Below are 12,604 nucleotides of genomic sequence, written 5' to 3'. Positions count from 1 at the left end.
TGTGTGTGTGTGTGTGTGTGTGTGTGTGTGTGTGTAGACGACCACTCTCGTGTGCGTCTGCAGCCTCAGGATGGAGAGAACGGCTCCGACTACATCAATGCAAACTACGTGGATGTGAGTAACACACACACACACACACAGAGAAACACACACACACAGAAACACACACACACAGACACACACACACACACACACACACACACACACACACACACACACATACAAAGTTTACTCTCCTTTAAAGGTCGATCTGGTCGACTCTGTTTCCATGGTGACGCCCGCCATCAGTCAGTGTCGGTTGGTGTTGACTCTGTAAACAAACGACTGTGTGTGTGTGTGTGTGTGTGTGTGTGTGTGTGTGTGTGTGTGTGTGTGTGTGTGTGTGTGTGTGTGTGTGTGTGTGTGTGTGTGTGTGTGTGTGTGTGTGTGTGTGTGTGTGTGTGTGTGTGTGTGTGCCTTCTCCCCAATATAATTAAACTAGATGGCATAAAAACATAATTTAATGTCTCTTTAATTACATTTTTGGGATATTTTCATTTCTAATTAAGTGTTTCCTCTCCTCTCAGGGATACCACCGACCCAATCACTACATCGCCACCCAAGGTAAGCCCTGAAAACACACTTTCAATATACTTTAATTACACCTATAATAATAAGTACTGTGTGTGTGTGTGATGTTCTGCGGGTAAATAATACAATGAAATTCCAATTTTTTTTCAATTACTTCTAAAAATATTCAATCTTTATTTCTCACAGAATTAAGACTTTTTTCTCATAATGAACTCCAAAATATTCAGACTGTGTATATATTCAGAGTTTTTGGTCTATATTTATTTTAAAATGTTTCGACTAATTCTCAAAATGTCTCGAAATTGTTCCCAAGATTTGGGAAATCTTTAAACTTTTTTAAAATTAAAATAAATGGGAAGGCAGGGTGAAGATTAAGACATGCTTATATGGGTTACCATCCCCCAAAGCATAATGGTAGTTGTAGTTCCAAAACCCTTTAATTACCACCTCACCCCTGCGCCTTTTAGTAATAACCTGCAGTTACCACCACCGACCACAGGTGGCGCCCAATAACCCACAACTCAAATCTGAAGAAATAAAAACTTATCTAACAGTTTAAGTTTGAAATCTAACTTTCAGATACCTGCAGACACACCCACACACACAGACACATACACATACACACACACACACACACACACACACACACACACACACACACACACACACACACACACACACACACACACACACACACACACACACACAATTTCCTCCCTTGAGGGGTCGATATAGTGTTAGCCAAACTGTGGGGCCCACACACACAAATACACACACACACACACACATCCTCCTGAACAAACTTGAGTGTTTGTGCGAACATGTCAGTCTGTGAGCATGAATATTGAGTGTGTGTATAGGTGCCAGTGTGTGTGTGTGTGCAGGCAGCAGATTCTCGCTGTAAAACACTTGAGGACAGGAATGGATTAGCATGAACTAATTAGCTCGTCAAAACACAGACAGTCAACAGTGATTAAAAACATGTTCGGCGTGTGTGTGTGTGTGTACGAGTGTGTGTGTGTGTGTGTGTGTTTGTGTGTGTGTGCGCTTGATTTGAATTAATGAAAAAGAGTCATTATAATTCATGTACAGCTCCGGTGTCGCCTGCTGATCCGCCGTCTAATATGAAGTTTACTCTGTGTGTGTGTGTGTTTGTGTGTGTGTGTGTGTGTGTGTGTGTGTGTGGTGTGTGTGTGTGTGTGTGTGTGTGTGTGTGTGTGTGTGTGTGTGTGTGTGTGTGTGTGTGTGTGTGTGTGTGTGTGTGTGTTGCAGGTCCCATGCAGGAGACTGTGTACGATTTCTGGAGGATGGTTTGGCAGGAAAACACCGCCGCCATCGTCATGGTAACAAACCTGGTGGAGGTGGGGCGGGTGAGTCCACGTGCACACACTCACACACACACACACACACACACACACACATTGATTGTTGTGGCCATCTGCTTGTTGTTATTGTTCGTCTCTTGATGAAGTTGGGGACTTCATTTCCCAGAGTGCATCTGTCAGTCTCTGCTCTTTGTGTCTCCTCCTCTGTTGTTGGAAAAGTTTATTCCCTGAAACTCCTGTGTGGATTAATTAGCATTTTCGAGCAGAAATTTACATTCGTATGGAACCGAAACTCATCTGGGTTGATGCATAGTCATAAACATAGGGAGTAATTAAAGTAGATACAAAAAAACCAACATAGAAATATATTTATTTGAAGAAGATAATTACAATAAAAAGATGAAAATAAACTTTTAAAACATGTTACAACTATTCAAAAACACGTCTTCTGAAGTGCTTCATCGTGAAACACAGAGAAGATTTAACCTGAGATTATCTTCCTCACACACACACACACACACACACACGCACACGCACACGCACACACCTGCAGGCGTGCTCCAGGTCCCAGCTCTCATTACCCAGAAGGCACCAGGGATCCAGGAGAGCTGCAGAGGGGGATTCTGGGATAGATCCAACTGATTATCAGTCACAATTACACACACACACCTACACACACACGCACACACACGCACACACACACACACACCAGTGTCACTTTAGCACTGCAACCCCCCTCCGTTCACCTCGTTTGTTGCCGTGGCGACGATGTGATTAGCTCCGCAGTAATTAGCTGTTAATGAGGAAGGGGCGGGGCCTCTAATGAGATTTTAATATCAGCTGTTTAATTAATTAGTGTGTGTGTGTGTGTGTGTGTGTGTGTGTGTGTGTGTGTGTGTGTGTGTGTGTGTGTGTGTGTGTGTGTGTGTGTGTGTGTGTGTGTGTGTGTGCAGGTGAAGTGTTGTAAGTACTGGCCAGACGACACAGAGATTTACGGCGACATGAAGGTGACGCTGATCGAGACCCAGCTGCTTTCAGAGTACGTGATCCGGACCTTTGCCGTGGAGAAGGTAACAGACACACACACACACACACTCCCACACACACATACTTAATGTCAGTAATGAAGTGGGGAAGTTTCATGGTGAGTAACATCTATGTGTGTGTGTTACCTCTCTGTTTCTGTCAGCGTGGCGTGGCAGAGATCAGGGAGATCCGGCAGTTTCATTTCACCGGTTGGCCGGATCACGGCGTGCCGCTTCACGCCACCGGCCTGCTCGGATTCATCCGCCGCGTCAAGGCCAAAACCCCCCCGACCGCCGGACCAACCGTAGTCCACTGCAGGTAAATACTAACTTACATTACATCTTATCGGGACCCTGAAGTCCCTGGTCCAATGGGATCACCACCGCTAAGCTAAAGGAGGCTAATGTTGGGCTATAAAGGAACTATAGCACGGTCACATGACTTCACGTCACCACCGCTAAGCTAAAGGTGGCTAATGTTGGGCTATAAAGGAACTACAGCACGGTCACATGACTTCACGTCACCACCGCTAAGCTAAAGGTGGCTAATGTTGGGCTATAAAGGAACTCCAGCACGGTCACATGACTTCACGTCACCACCGCTAAGCTAAAGGTGGCTAATGTTGGGCTATAAAGGAACTACAGCACGGTCACATGACTTCACGTCACCACCGCTAAGCTAAAGGAGGCTAATGTTGGGCTATAAAGGAACTACAGCAAGGTCACATTACTTCATGTCACCACCGCTAAGCTAAAGGAGGCTAATGTTGGGCGTGATGACGTTTATTTGTCTCATTTAGGCACTTGTTGGCAACTGCCTTTTTTAAATCCACCAGTGGGGTATTTACTGACCGTCGTAAAATAAAAATATCTTCAGCTTCTGTTAACCACAGACCTGATTTCAGGCTTCAAACGAGAAACACGGTAAGAAATGTGTGTAAATAAGTGTGTGTGTGTGTGTTTGTGTTTCAGTGCGGGCGCAGGGCGTACAGGCTGCTTCATAGTGATCGACATCATGCTGGACATGGCGGAGCGAGAAGGCGTCGTCGACATTTACAACTGTGTCCGAGAGCTACGAGCACGCAGGGTGAACATGGTGCAGACAGAGGTAATTATATATCAGGTCAAAATATATAAGGGGAGTCAAGATAAACACATTCTGTTAACATCCATCCCCCAATAATGGGAGAATCATGGGAGATGCAGTCCCAAAAACCCTCGATTTTCACCAGATCCTGCCTATTGTAATAATGTGCAGTTACCACCACCAACCAGAGGCGGCGCCAAAGCAATCTTAACTGAAATCTGAAGTATTGAAAACGTTGTATCTGACAAATGTTACTTTCGGATAAATGCAGACACTATAATACACACACAGAAACGCACAAACAAACACACAAACACACCCATACTTGTTTTCTACACTTTGAGGGGTCCACATATTTTAGCCAAATTGTGGGGTCCACACAAAAACACACTTAATCAGAATACTTTTATTCGTCACAGGGGACATGTACATTGTTACAGCAATAATAAAGAGCCAGAAATAGCTAAATATTGAATTAGAGGCATGCCTTAAATATTAAGGTAAAATAGAAATTCCACAATTTACAAAATACACATCCAGGTTGACAACAAAAAGTACCAGTAACAGTTTTTAAAAGTGTAGCATTGATAAAGTAGTGTGATAGCAGTCAGGTTAGTAGTATTACAAGTATATTGCACAGTGTTTTACAGATGTATTACATAGTTGAATTGTCATTTATATTTAATTTAATATTCCATTCTTTACACACTTAATGTAAATAATATCCTGCTTTATTGTATTGTGTTAACTGAAAATTGTCCCCTCAATATGGTTTTATTTGTCAGATAGTTTATAGATAGGTCAACTTGTATATTTTTTTACTTTTTAATGCTGTTTTATTTCTATTCTGAAATGTTCACATTTTGAATTGTTTATTTCTAGTCTTTTAATTTTTACTTGTGTTTCTTTTTTTTTTATTCTGCTGCAACGACATGTCCCAATTTGGGATCAAGTACTTCTTATGTTATATGTTGTCTAAGAGATAGCCATACATATAGACTTTAGTTTCTTCTCATTCCTTCTTCACACACGATATGTCTCCGCAGTGTTTGGTTGTTATTGTTCTGCAGTTCTTCTGAAGTCTGACAGGAAGTGACAGAGAGACTCTCTCTCTCTCTTCGTCCTTTAATGTCACTCCTCTTCCTCTCTCTTGACATAAATCATTTATGAAGTGACATTTTCCTCCAGAGCTGACGGTTCCTCTCTTTGTTTTTCAGGAGCAGTACGTCTTCATCCACGACGCCATCTTGGAGGCGTGTCTCTGCGGCGACACCGCCATCCCGGCCAATCAGCTGCGCTCTGTGTATTACGAGATGAACCGATTGGACCCTCAGACCAACTCCAGCCAGATCAAAGAGGAGTTCAGGGTAACGTGTTTTTAGGTTGTACATAATGAACGACTGACTAGCATCTGCAGGTACATGTGTTAATAATATATAATATAAATACATGTGTTAGTAAACAGTGTATAATGGGTTATAACACTTTAATTCTGCACTTATAAATGTTTGTTACCCACTACTAAACAGTTATAAACAACCGATTATACAGTTTCAAATGTAAGTAATCAGTTATTAAATGCTAATAAACCATTACTTCTGCAGATATTCATTTTAATAACCAATTATTTAAGAGTAATAAACCATTACATCTGCAATCATATATAAAACTTACTTAATTTTAAACAGTTATTAACTAAATAAGCCTCTATTGAAGGTAATGAACGATAATAACTCGTAATATATTGATATTTATTGGTATTTAATGCAGACTCTTTACAGAATGATGATATTGTTTGTTATTTTTTATTATTAATATTATTGGTATTTATCTGTTATGCTGTTTTCTATCACTAATGATTATTTATTTATTGTTTAATTGTGGAAATATTGGTATTTATTTGCTCAAAAACTGAAAAAGGTGATGGTTTTGTTTTTTTAGATGTAAATATTGATTATTGTTATTAAGGGTATTGTTTAGTATTGGTGCAAAGACTCTGAACATGGTGATAATATAGTTTTTTATTATTATTTATATATTTTTAAGCGTTATTTGGGCAACCAGTGCCTTAATTGGAGCAACACAGCTCTACCAATTAACACAACGACGCCCCAGTATTGATTGATTTTACTGCTTTAAGTATTAACAGTTTGTTATTGGTGTCCAGACGCTGAACATGGTGACGCCCACGCTGCGGGTCGAGGACTGCAGCATCGCTCTGCTGCCGAGGAACCACGAGAAGAACCGCTGCATGGACGTCCTTCCTCCAGACCGCTGCCTCCCCTTCCTCATCACCATCGACGGAGAAAGCTCCAACTACATCAACGCAGCTCTCATGGACGTACGTACAAATACTTTGTTACTGTACCTAAGTACATGTTTCTGGTATCAGTACTTTACTCCACTACTTATTTTTCTGACGACTTTTTACTTTGACTTCTTACATTTTGAACACAAATACCTGTACTTTCTACTTCTTACATGTTGAACACAAATACCTGTACTTTCTACTTCTTACATTTTGAACCCAAATACCTGTACTTTCTACTTCTTACATGTTGAACACAAATACCTGTACTTTCTACTTCTTACATCTTGAACCCAAATACCTGTACTTTCTACTTCTTACATGTTGAACACAAATACCTGTACTTTCTACTTCTTACATTTTGAACCCAAATACCTGTACTTTCTACTTCTTACATGTTGAACACAAATACCTGTACTTTCTACTTCTTACATCTTGAACCCAAATACCTGTACTTTCTACTTCTTACATGTTGAACACAAATACCTGTACTTTCTACTTCTCACATGTTGAACACAAATACCTGTACTTTCTACTTCTTACATCTTGAACCCAAATACCTGTACTTTCTACTTCTTACATGTTGAACCCAAATACCTGTACTTTCTACTTCTTACATGTTGAACACAAATACCTGTACTTTCTACTTCTTACATGTTGAACCCAAATACCTGTACTTTCTACTTCTTACATGTTGAACCCAAATACCTGTACTTTCTACTTCTTACATGTTGAACCCAAATACCTGTACTTTCTACTTCTTACATGTTGAACCCAAATACCTGTACTTTCTACTTCTCACATTTCCCAAACAGGCTGGTTCCTTTAGTTTGAATGTGTGTTTGGTGGCGTGATCATTATTCTTTAGAGTCATTGCGTGCCTATTGATTTGAACACGATCCGTGTATCCATCATTTCCTGGTCTTCTCTAAAGAAGAGGGACCAATGAAAACGTTGTCATGTTGCCGTTGTTCAGCATGGAAACATTCATTAGCTAACAATGACATTATTGTTCTATTAATATAAAGGGAGGTCAGGTACTCTTTAAAACAGCTGCTAGTTATGGGTACTTTTTACTGAAGTACATTTCAAAGCCCTCTTTACTTTGACTTGAGTAAAGAAGTCATGGATAAATATAAACATTATAGCATTAAAATAGCAGCAAAATGGCTAATGGATGATAGGAGACCAAGACCTAACTCACCAATTCAAGGGTTAAAGGATCATTTACTGGCTTTTTCTGAAAGGGAAACTTGGCTTTAGTCGATTATCCATCAGTATATTTATTTACATTTCGGCAAAGATTTGAAATCCTGACTTGTTGTACGAGGTATCACTGTGTCACCTTGTTGTTGTTTATTCACCTGTGTGATGTCACTTCCTGTTACAGAGCTACAAGCAGCCGTCAGCGTTCATCGTTACCCAGCATCCTTTGCCAAACACGGTGAAAGATTTCTGGCGTCTCGTCCTCGACTATCACTGCACGTCCATCGTCATGCTGAACGACGTGGACCCCGCACAGGTACTCACACAAAACCTTGAACTTCACTGATCAGTCTTTTAAATCTTCTTAATTAGGAATTATTACAAGAGGTTTTTATAGAACACATATTTATACTTACTTACTGACTTGTTTACATTTTTTACTGTTCTTGTATTTGTATGGTAATGTTATTGTTTTGTCATAGGTCCAATTTATAGTCACTTAATATGTTATATATGAACAGTTTTAGCTTGTATTGTCAACATGAATCTCATACTGTCTGTTATGTGTGATCGCACCATCGGGAAGGCTTGGAGTTTCGCTGCAGTGACAATAAAAGGAATCTAATCTAATCTAATGATATAAGAAGAGGGACATTTCCATATATAAGAACATCTTTTGCAGAGGTCAAATAACATTTTACCTGCAACTTGAGAGGTGCAAAAACTAAGTACTGGTCCCAGGTCAGCCTGAAACAGGATACAGGATAAGATAAGATAACATAAGAAGTACTTTATTGATCCCAATTTGGGAAATGTTTGCGTTGCAGCAGCAGCATACAAAGACAAGGCATTGTACATTAGAGACATTAAAAGACTATAAGCTTTGTCACAGAGGAGAGTCTTCAGTCTATAGCAGCAGGACTAGCAGCTGGTCCCAGGTCAGTCTGAACCAGCCCTCACTATAAGAGGAGAGTCTTCAGTCTATAGCAGCAGAACTAGGAGCTGGTCCCAGGTCAGTCTGAACCAGCCCTCATTATAAGAGGAGAGTCTTCAGTCTATAGCAGCAGAACTAGCAGCTGGTCCCAGGTCAGCCTGAACCAGCCCTCACTATAAGCTGTATAGGAGAGTCTTCAGTCTATAGGAGCAGAACTAGCAGCTGGTCCCAGGTCAGTTTCCCTCACTATAAGCTTTATAGGAGAGTCTTCAGTCTATAGCAGCGGAACTAGGAACTGGTCCCAGGTCAGTCTGAACCAGCCCTCACTATAAGAGAAGAGTCTTCAGTCTATAGCAGCGGAACTAGGAACTGGTCCCAGGTCAGTCTGAACCAGCCCTCACTATAAGAGGAGAGTCTTCAGTCTATAGCAGCGGAACTAGGAACTGGTCCCAGGTCAGTCTGAACCAGCCCTCACTATAAGAGGAGAGTCTTCAGTCTATAGCAGCGGAACTAGGAACTGGTCCCAGGTCAGTCTGAACCAGCCCTCACTATAAAAGGAGAGTCTTCAGTCTATAGCAGCGGAACTAGGAACTGGTCCCAGGTCAGTCTGAACCAGCCCTCAGTATAAGCTTTATAGGAGAGTCTTCAGTCTATAGCAGCTGGTCCCAGGTCAGTCTCATCTTTAAACCCGTCTTTCTGTCTTTTTGTCCCAGTTGTGTCCTCAGTACTGGCCTGAAAACGGGCTCCATCGCCTCGGCTCTCTGCAGGTGGAGTTTGTTTCTGCAGATCTGGAGGAGGACGTCATCAGTCGCATCTTCAGGATCTACAACACGGCCAGGGTGCGTTTGTTTTACTCTCTGACACCTCCCTCTGTTTGTTTTACGCCTGCATTTTGACTGGTTTCAAAGTCAAATAGAACTGGTGTTGGTAGATTATTTTGATGGAGGTCGTGCAAGTAGAGGAGGGTGAAATCTCAATAACTAAATATCTAGCAGACAGTGTAAACAGACAAAATCAAACGCACCCTGTGTTTGATTTTGACCCCTTTACGTCCTCAGGTGTTCAGGGTGTGTTTGATTTCTGTCTCCTAACGTTCCTCCTTATTTTGATCCAAAAACCTCAGTTTCTCTCCAGTGTTTTTAGCAGATTTAGATCAGATGCGTTTGATTTAACCACCCCCTCGCCCCCCCTGTCGGGCTGAGTTTAGGTTTGATTTGTGCCTCGTTTCCTCCCTGTGTCTCACTACATTTTGGCTGTGTTTGATCCAGACCCCCCCCCCCCCCCCCCCCCCACCACCCGCCTCCCGGTGGCAGGTCGGATTTAGCTCTCAGTGCGTTTGATTCGAGAGCTTTCTCCTCCCTGTCGGCTCACATTTAGGTTAGAATCGGTTAACACCCCCCCCCCCTTACCTGTCTCTTCTTTATTCACTTCTTACATGTGTTCTCCCTTCCTTTCCTATGTCCCACTTCTCCTTCCCTTCCCTCCTCTTCTCCTTTCCTTTCCATGTCCTTTTTCCTTTCCTTTCTTTCTTGACTCCTTCCCTCCTTCTTATCATTACGTATCCATATATCCTTTCCTATGTCCTACTTTACCTTTCCTTACCTCCTCATTCCTGTCCTACCTTACTTACCCCTTCTTTAGTTTTCTCCTTATTTCCTTCCCTCCTTCTCTCTCCTTTCCTATACTTTCCTTCTTGCCTTCCTTCCTTCTTATCCGTATCCATATTTCCTTTCCTATGTCCTTCTTCCTTTTCCTTATTCCCGCTTCCTTCTTCCTTTCCTAACCTGCTTATTAACCTCTCCTCACCTCCTCTTTACCTTTCCTTTCCTTACTTCCTCTCAGTATTTAGCTTTCAAGTGATTTTACTTTGGGTTGTGTTTCTTTTTTCACCACACTCTCCTACTGTTAGGGTGCGTTTGTTTTAACCCCCGTCTCCCCCCCGTCTCCCCCCTGTCTCCCCCCAGCCTCAGGACGGGTACCGCATGGTGCAGCAGTTCCAGTTCCTCGGCTGGCCGATGTACCGTGACACGCCCGTAAACAAGCGCTCCTTTCTGAAGCTCGTCCACCAGGTGGACAAGTGGCAGGACGAGTACGACGGGGGGGAAGGGAGGACCGTGGTGCACTGCCTGTAAGAGAGAAGTACTGCACAAATACACATCACAGAGTACTTTAAGACATCACAGAGTACTTTAGGACATCACAGAGTACTTTAGGACATCACAGAGTACTTTAGGAGACATCACAGAGTACTTCACAGAGTACTTTAGGACATCACAGAGTACTTTAGGACATCACAGAGTACTTTAGGAGACATCACAGAGTACTTCACAGAGTACTTTAAGACATCACAGAGTACTTTAGGAGACATCACAGAGTACTTAAGGACATCACAGAGTACTTAAGGACATCACAGAGTACTTTAGGACATCACAGAGTACTTTAGGAGACATCACAGAGTACTTAAGGACATCACAGAGTACTTTAAGACATCACAGAGTACTTTAAGACATCACAGAGTACTTTAGGAGACATCACAGAGTACTTAAGGACATCACAGAGTACTTAAGGACATCACAGAGTACTTTAGGACATCACAGAGTACTTAAGGACATCACAGAGTACTTAAGGACATCACAGAGTACTTAAGAGACATCACAGAGTACTTAAGGACATCACAGAGTACTTTAGGACATCACAGAGTACTTTAAGAGACATCACAGAGTACTTTAGGACATCACAGAGTACTTAAGGACATCACAGAGTACTTTAGGACATCACAGAGTACTTTAGGACATCACAGAGTACTTTAAGAGACATCACAGAGTACTTTAGGACATCACAGAGTACTTTAGGACATCACAGAGTACTTTAGGACATCACAGAGTACTTTAAGAGACATCACAGAGTACTTTAGGACATCACAGAGTACTTAAGGACATCACAGAGTACTTTAGGACATCACAGAGTACTTAAGGAGACATCACAGAGTACTTTAGGACATCACAGAGTACTTTAGGACATCACAGAGTACTTTAGGACATCACAGAGTACTTTAAGAGACATCACAGAGTACTTTAGGACATCACAGAGTACTTAAGGACATCACAGAGTACTTTAGGACATCACAGAGTACTTTAGGACATCACAGAGTACTTTAGGAGACATCACAGAGTACTTAAGGACATCACAGAGTACTTTAGGACATCACAGAGTACTTTAGGAGACATCACAGAGTACTTAGGACATCACAGAGTACTTAAGGACATCACAGAGTACTTTATTACTACTATTAATATCGTTAAAGACTGCTGTACTACTGAAGATATACGGTAATACTTCCAAATGCACTTTAACACAGTTTTACTACTGAAAAGATTCTGAGCTCATTTGTGGTGTTTTGTCTCCACCTGGTGGCCAGACCGTGGAAACACATGCTGACAATTAAATCTCCTCTCATTGTCTTTTCTCCTTGTCACCTCTCCTCCTCTCCTTGTCTCCTCTCCTTCTCTCCTCTCCTTCTCTCCTTGTCTTCTCTCCTTGCCTCCTCTCCTCAGAAATGGCGGTGGTCGTAGTGGAGTGTTTTGCAGCGTCAGCATCGTGTGTGAAATGTTACGTCAGCAGCGCTGCGTCGATAACTTTCACGCCGTAAAAACTCTGAGAAACAACAAACCAAACATGGTGGACCTGCTGGTAATATTTACATTTCTTTTTCTTTAAATTATTTTAAATGTACAATAATCTATACATGAATGTAATATTATTTATTTATGTATATTTAAATGCTAAAACGTGTTTTTTGGCTGATTTTCCTCTACAGGAACAGTATAAGTTCTGCTATGAAGTCGCTCTGGAGTATCTGAACTCTGCTTAAACCCAACGAGAGGAAAGGAGACAAGGAGAGGAGGGAAGGAGAGGAGGTTTACTACTGACTGCAGGAGGAGGAAGAGGAGGAGGAGGAAGAGGAGTTTTTGCACTGCCTTGTTTGAACTCACCGTGTAATTTTTTTTACATTTTTTGTCGTCTTGATGAACCGAAACATCTCCGCTTTTTCACTCCGAGTGGAGCGTCCTGTCAGCGAACACACAGGATCTTTGAGAACTCACCTCCACCTGTTTCACCGCTGCTTTAATAAAGGACTTCCTGTTTACA

At 41.7% G+C, this 12,604-nt stretch overlaps 1 protein-coding gene across 10 annotated transcripts in view; it reads left to right on the top strand.

The window, feature by feature from the left end:
• LOC117496402 (receptor-type tyrosine-protein phosphatase mu-like) overlaps nt 1-12,604 on the top strand; it is a 122,919-nt gene that overhangs the window by 108,591 nt on the left and 1,724 nt on the right. For all 10 annotated transcript variants that reach the window (XM_034148062.1, XM_034148061.1, XM_034148060.1 and 7 more), the window contains 13 exons: nt 38-114; nt 567-603; nt 1,843-1,940; nt 2,849-2,965; nt 3,085-3,239; nt 3,893-4,028; nt 5,225-5,374; nt 6,175-6,348; nt 7,706-7,837; nt 9,169-9,294; nt 10,420-10,583; nt 12,010-12,145; nt 12,273-12,604. The exon at nt 12,273-12,604 is cut by the window's right edge and continues 1,724 nt beyond it. In XM_034148062.1, coding sequence (XP_034003953.1) covers nt 38-114; nt 567-603; nt 1,843-1,940; nt 2,849-2,965; nt 3,085-3,239; nt 3,893-4,028; nt 5,225-5,374; nt 6,175-6,348; nt 7,706-7,837; nt 9,169-9,294; nt 10,420-10,583; nt 12,010-12,145; nt 12,273-12,326 — 1,556 coding nt within the window. In that variant the 3' untranslated portion in view covers nt 12,327-12,604. The remainder of the gene's footprint in view (nt 1-37; nt 115-566; nt 604-1,842; nt 1,941-2,848; nt 2,966-3,084; nt 3,240-3,892; nt 4,029-5,224; nt 5,375-6,174; nt 6,349-7,705; nt 7,838-9,168; nt 9,295-10,419; nt 10,584-12,009; nt 12,146-12,272) is intronic.

Source organism: Trematomus bernacchii, unplaced genomic scaffold (assembly GCF_902827165.1).
Source record: "Trematomus bernacchii unplaced genomic scaffold, fTreBer1.1, whole genome shotgun sequence".
NCBI lineage: Eukaryota > Metazoa > Chordata > Actinopteri > Perciformes > Nototheniidae > Trematomus > Trematomus bernacchii.
This window is presented reverse-complemented; position numbering and strand designations above follow the sequence as displayed.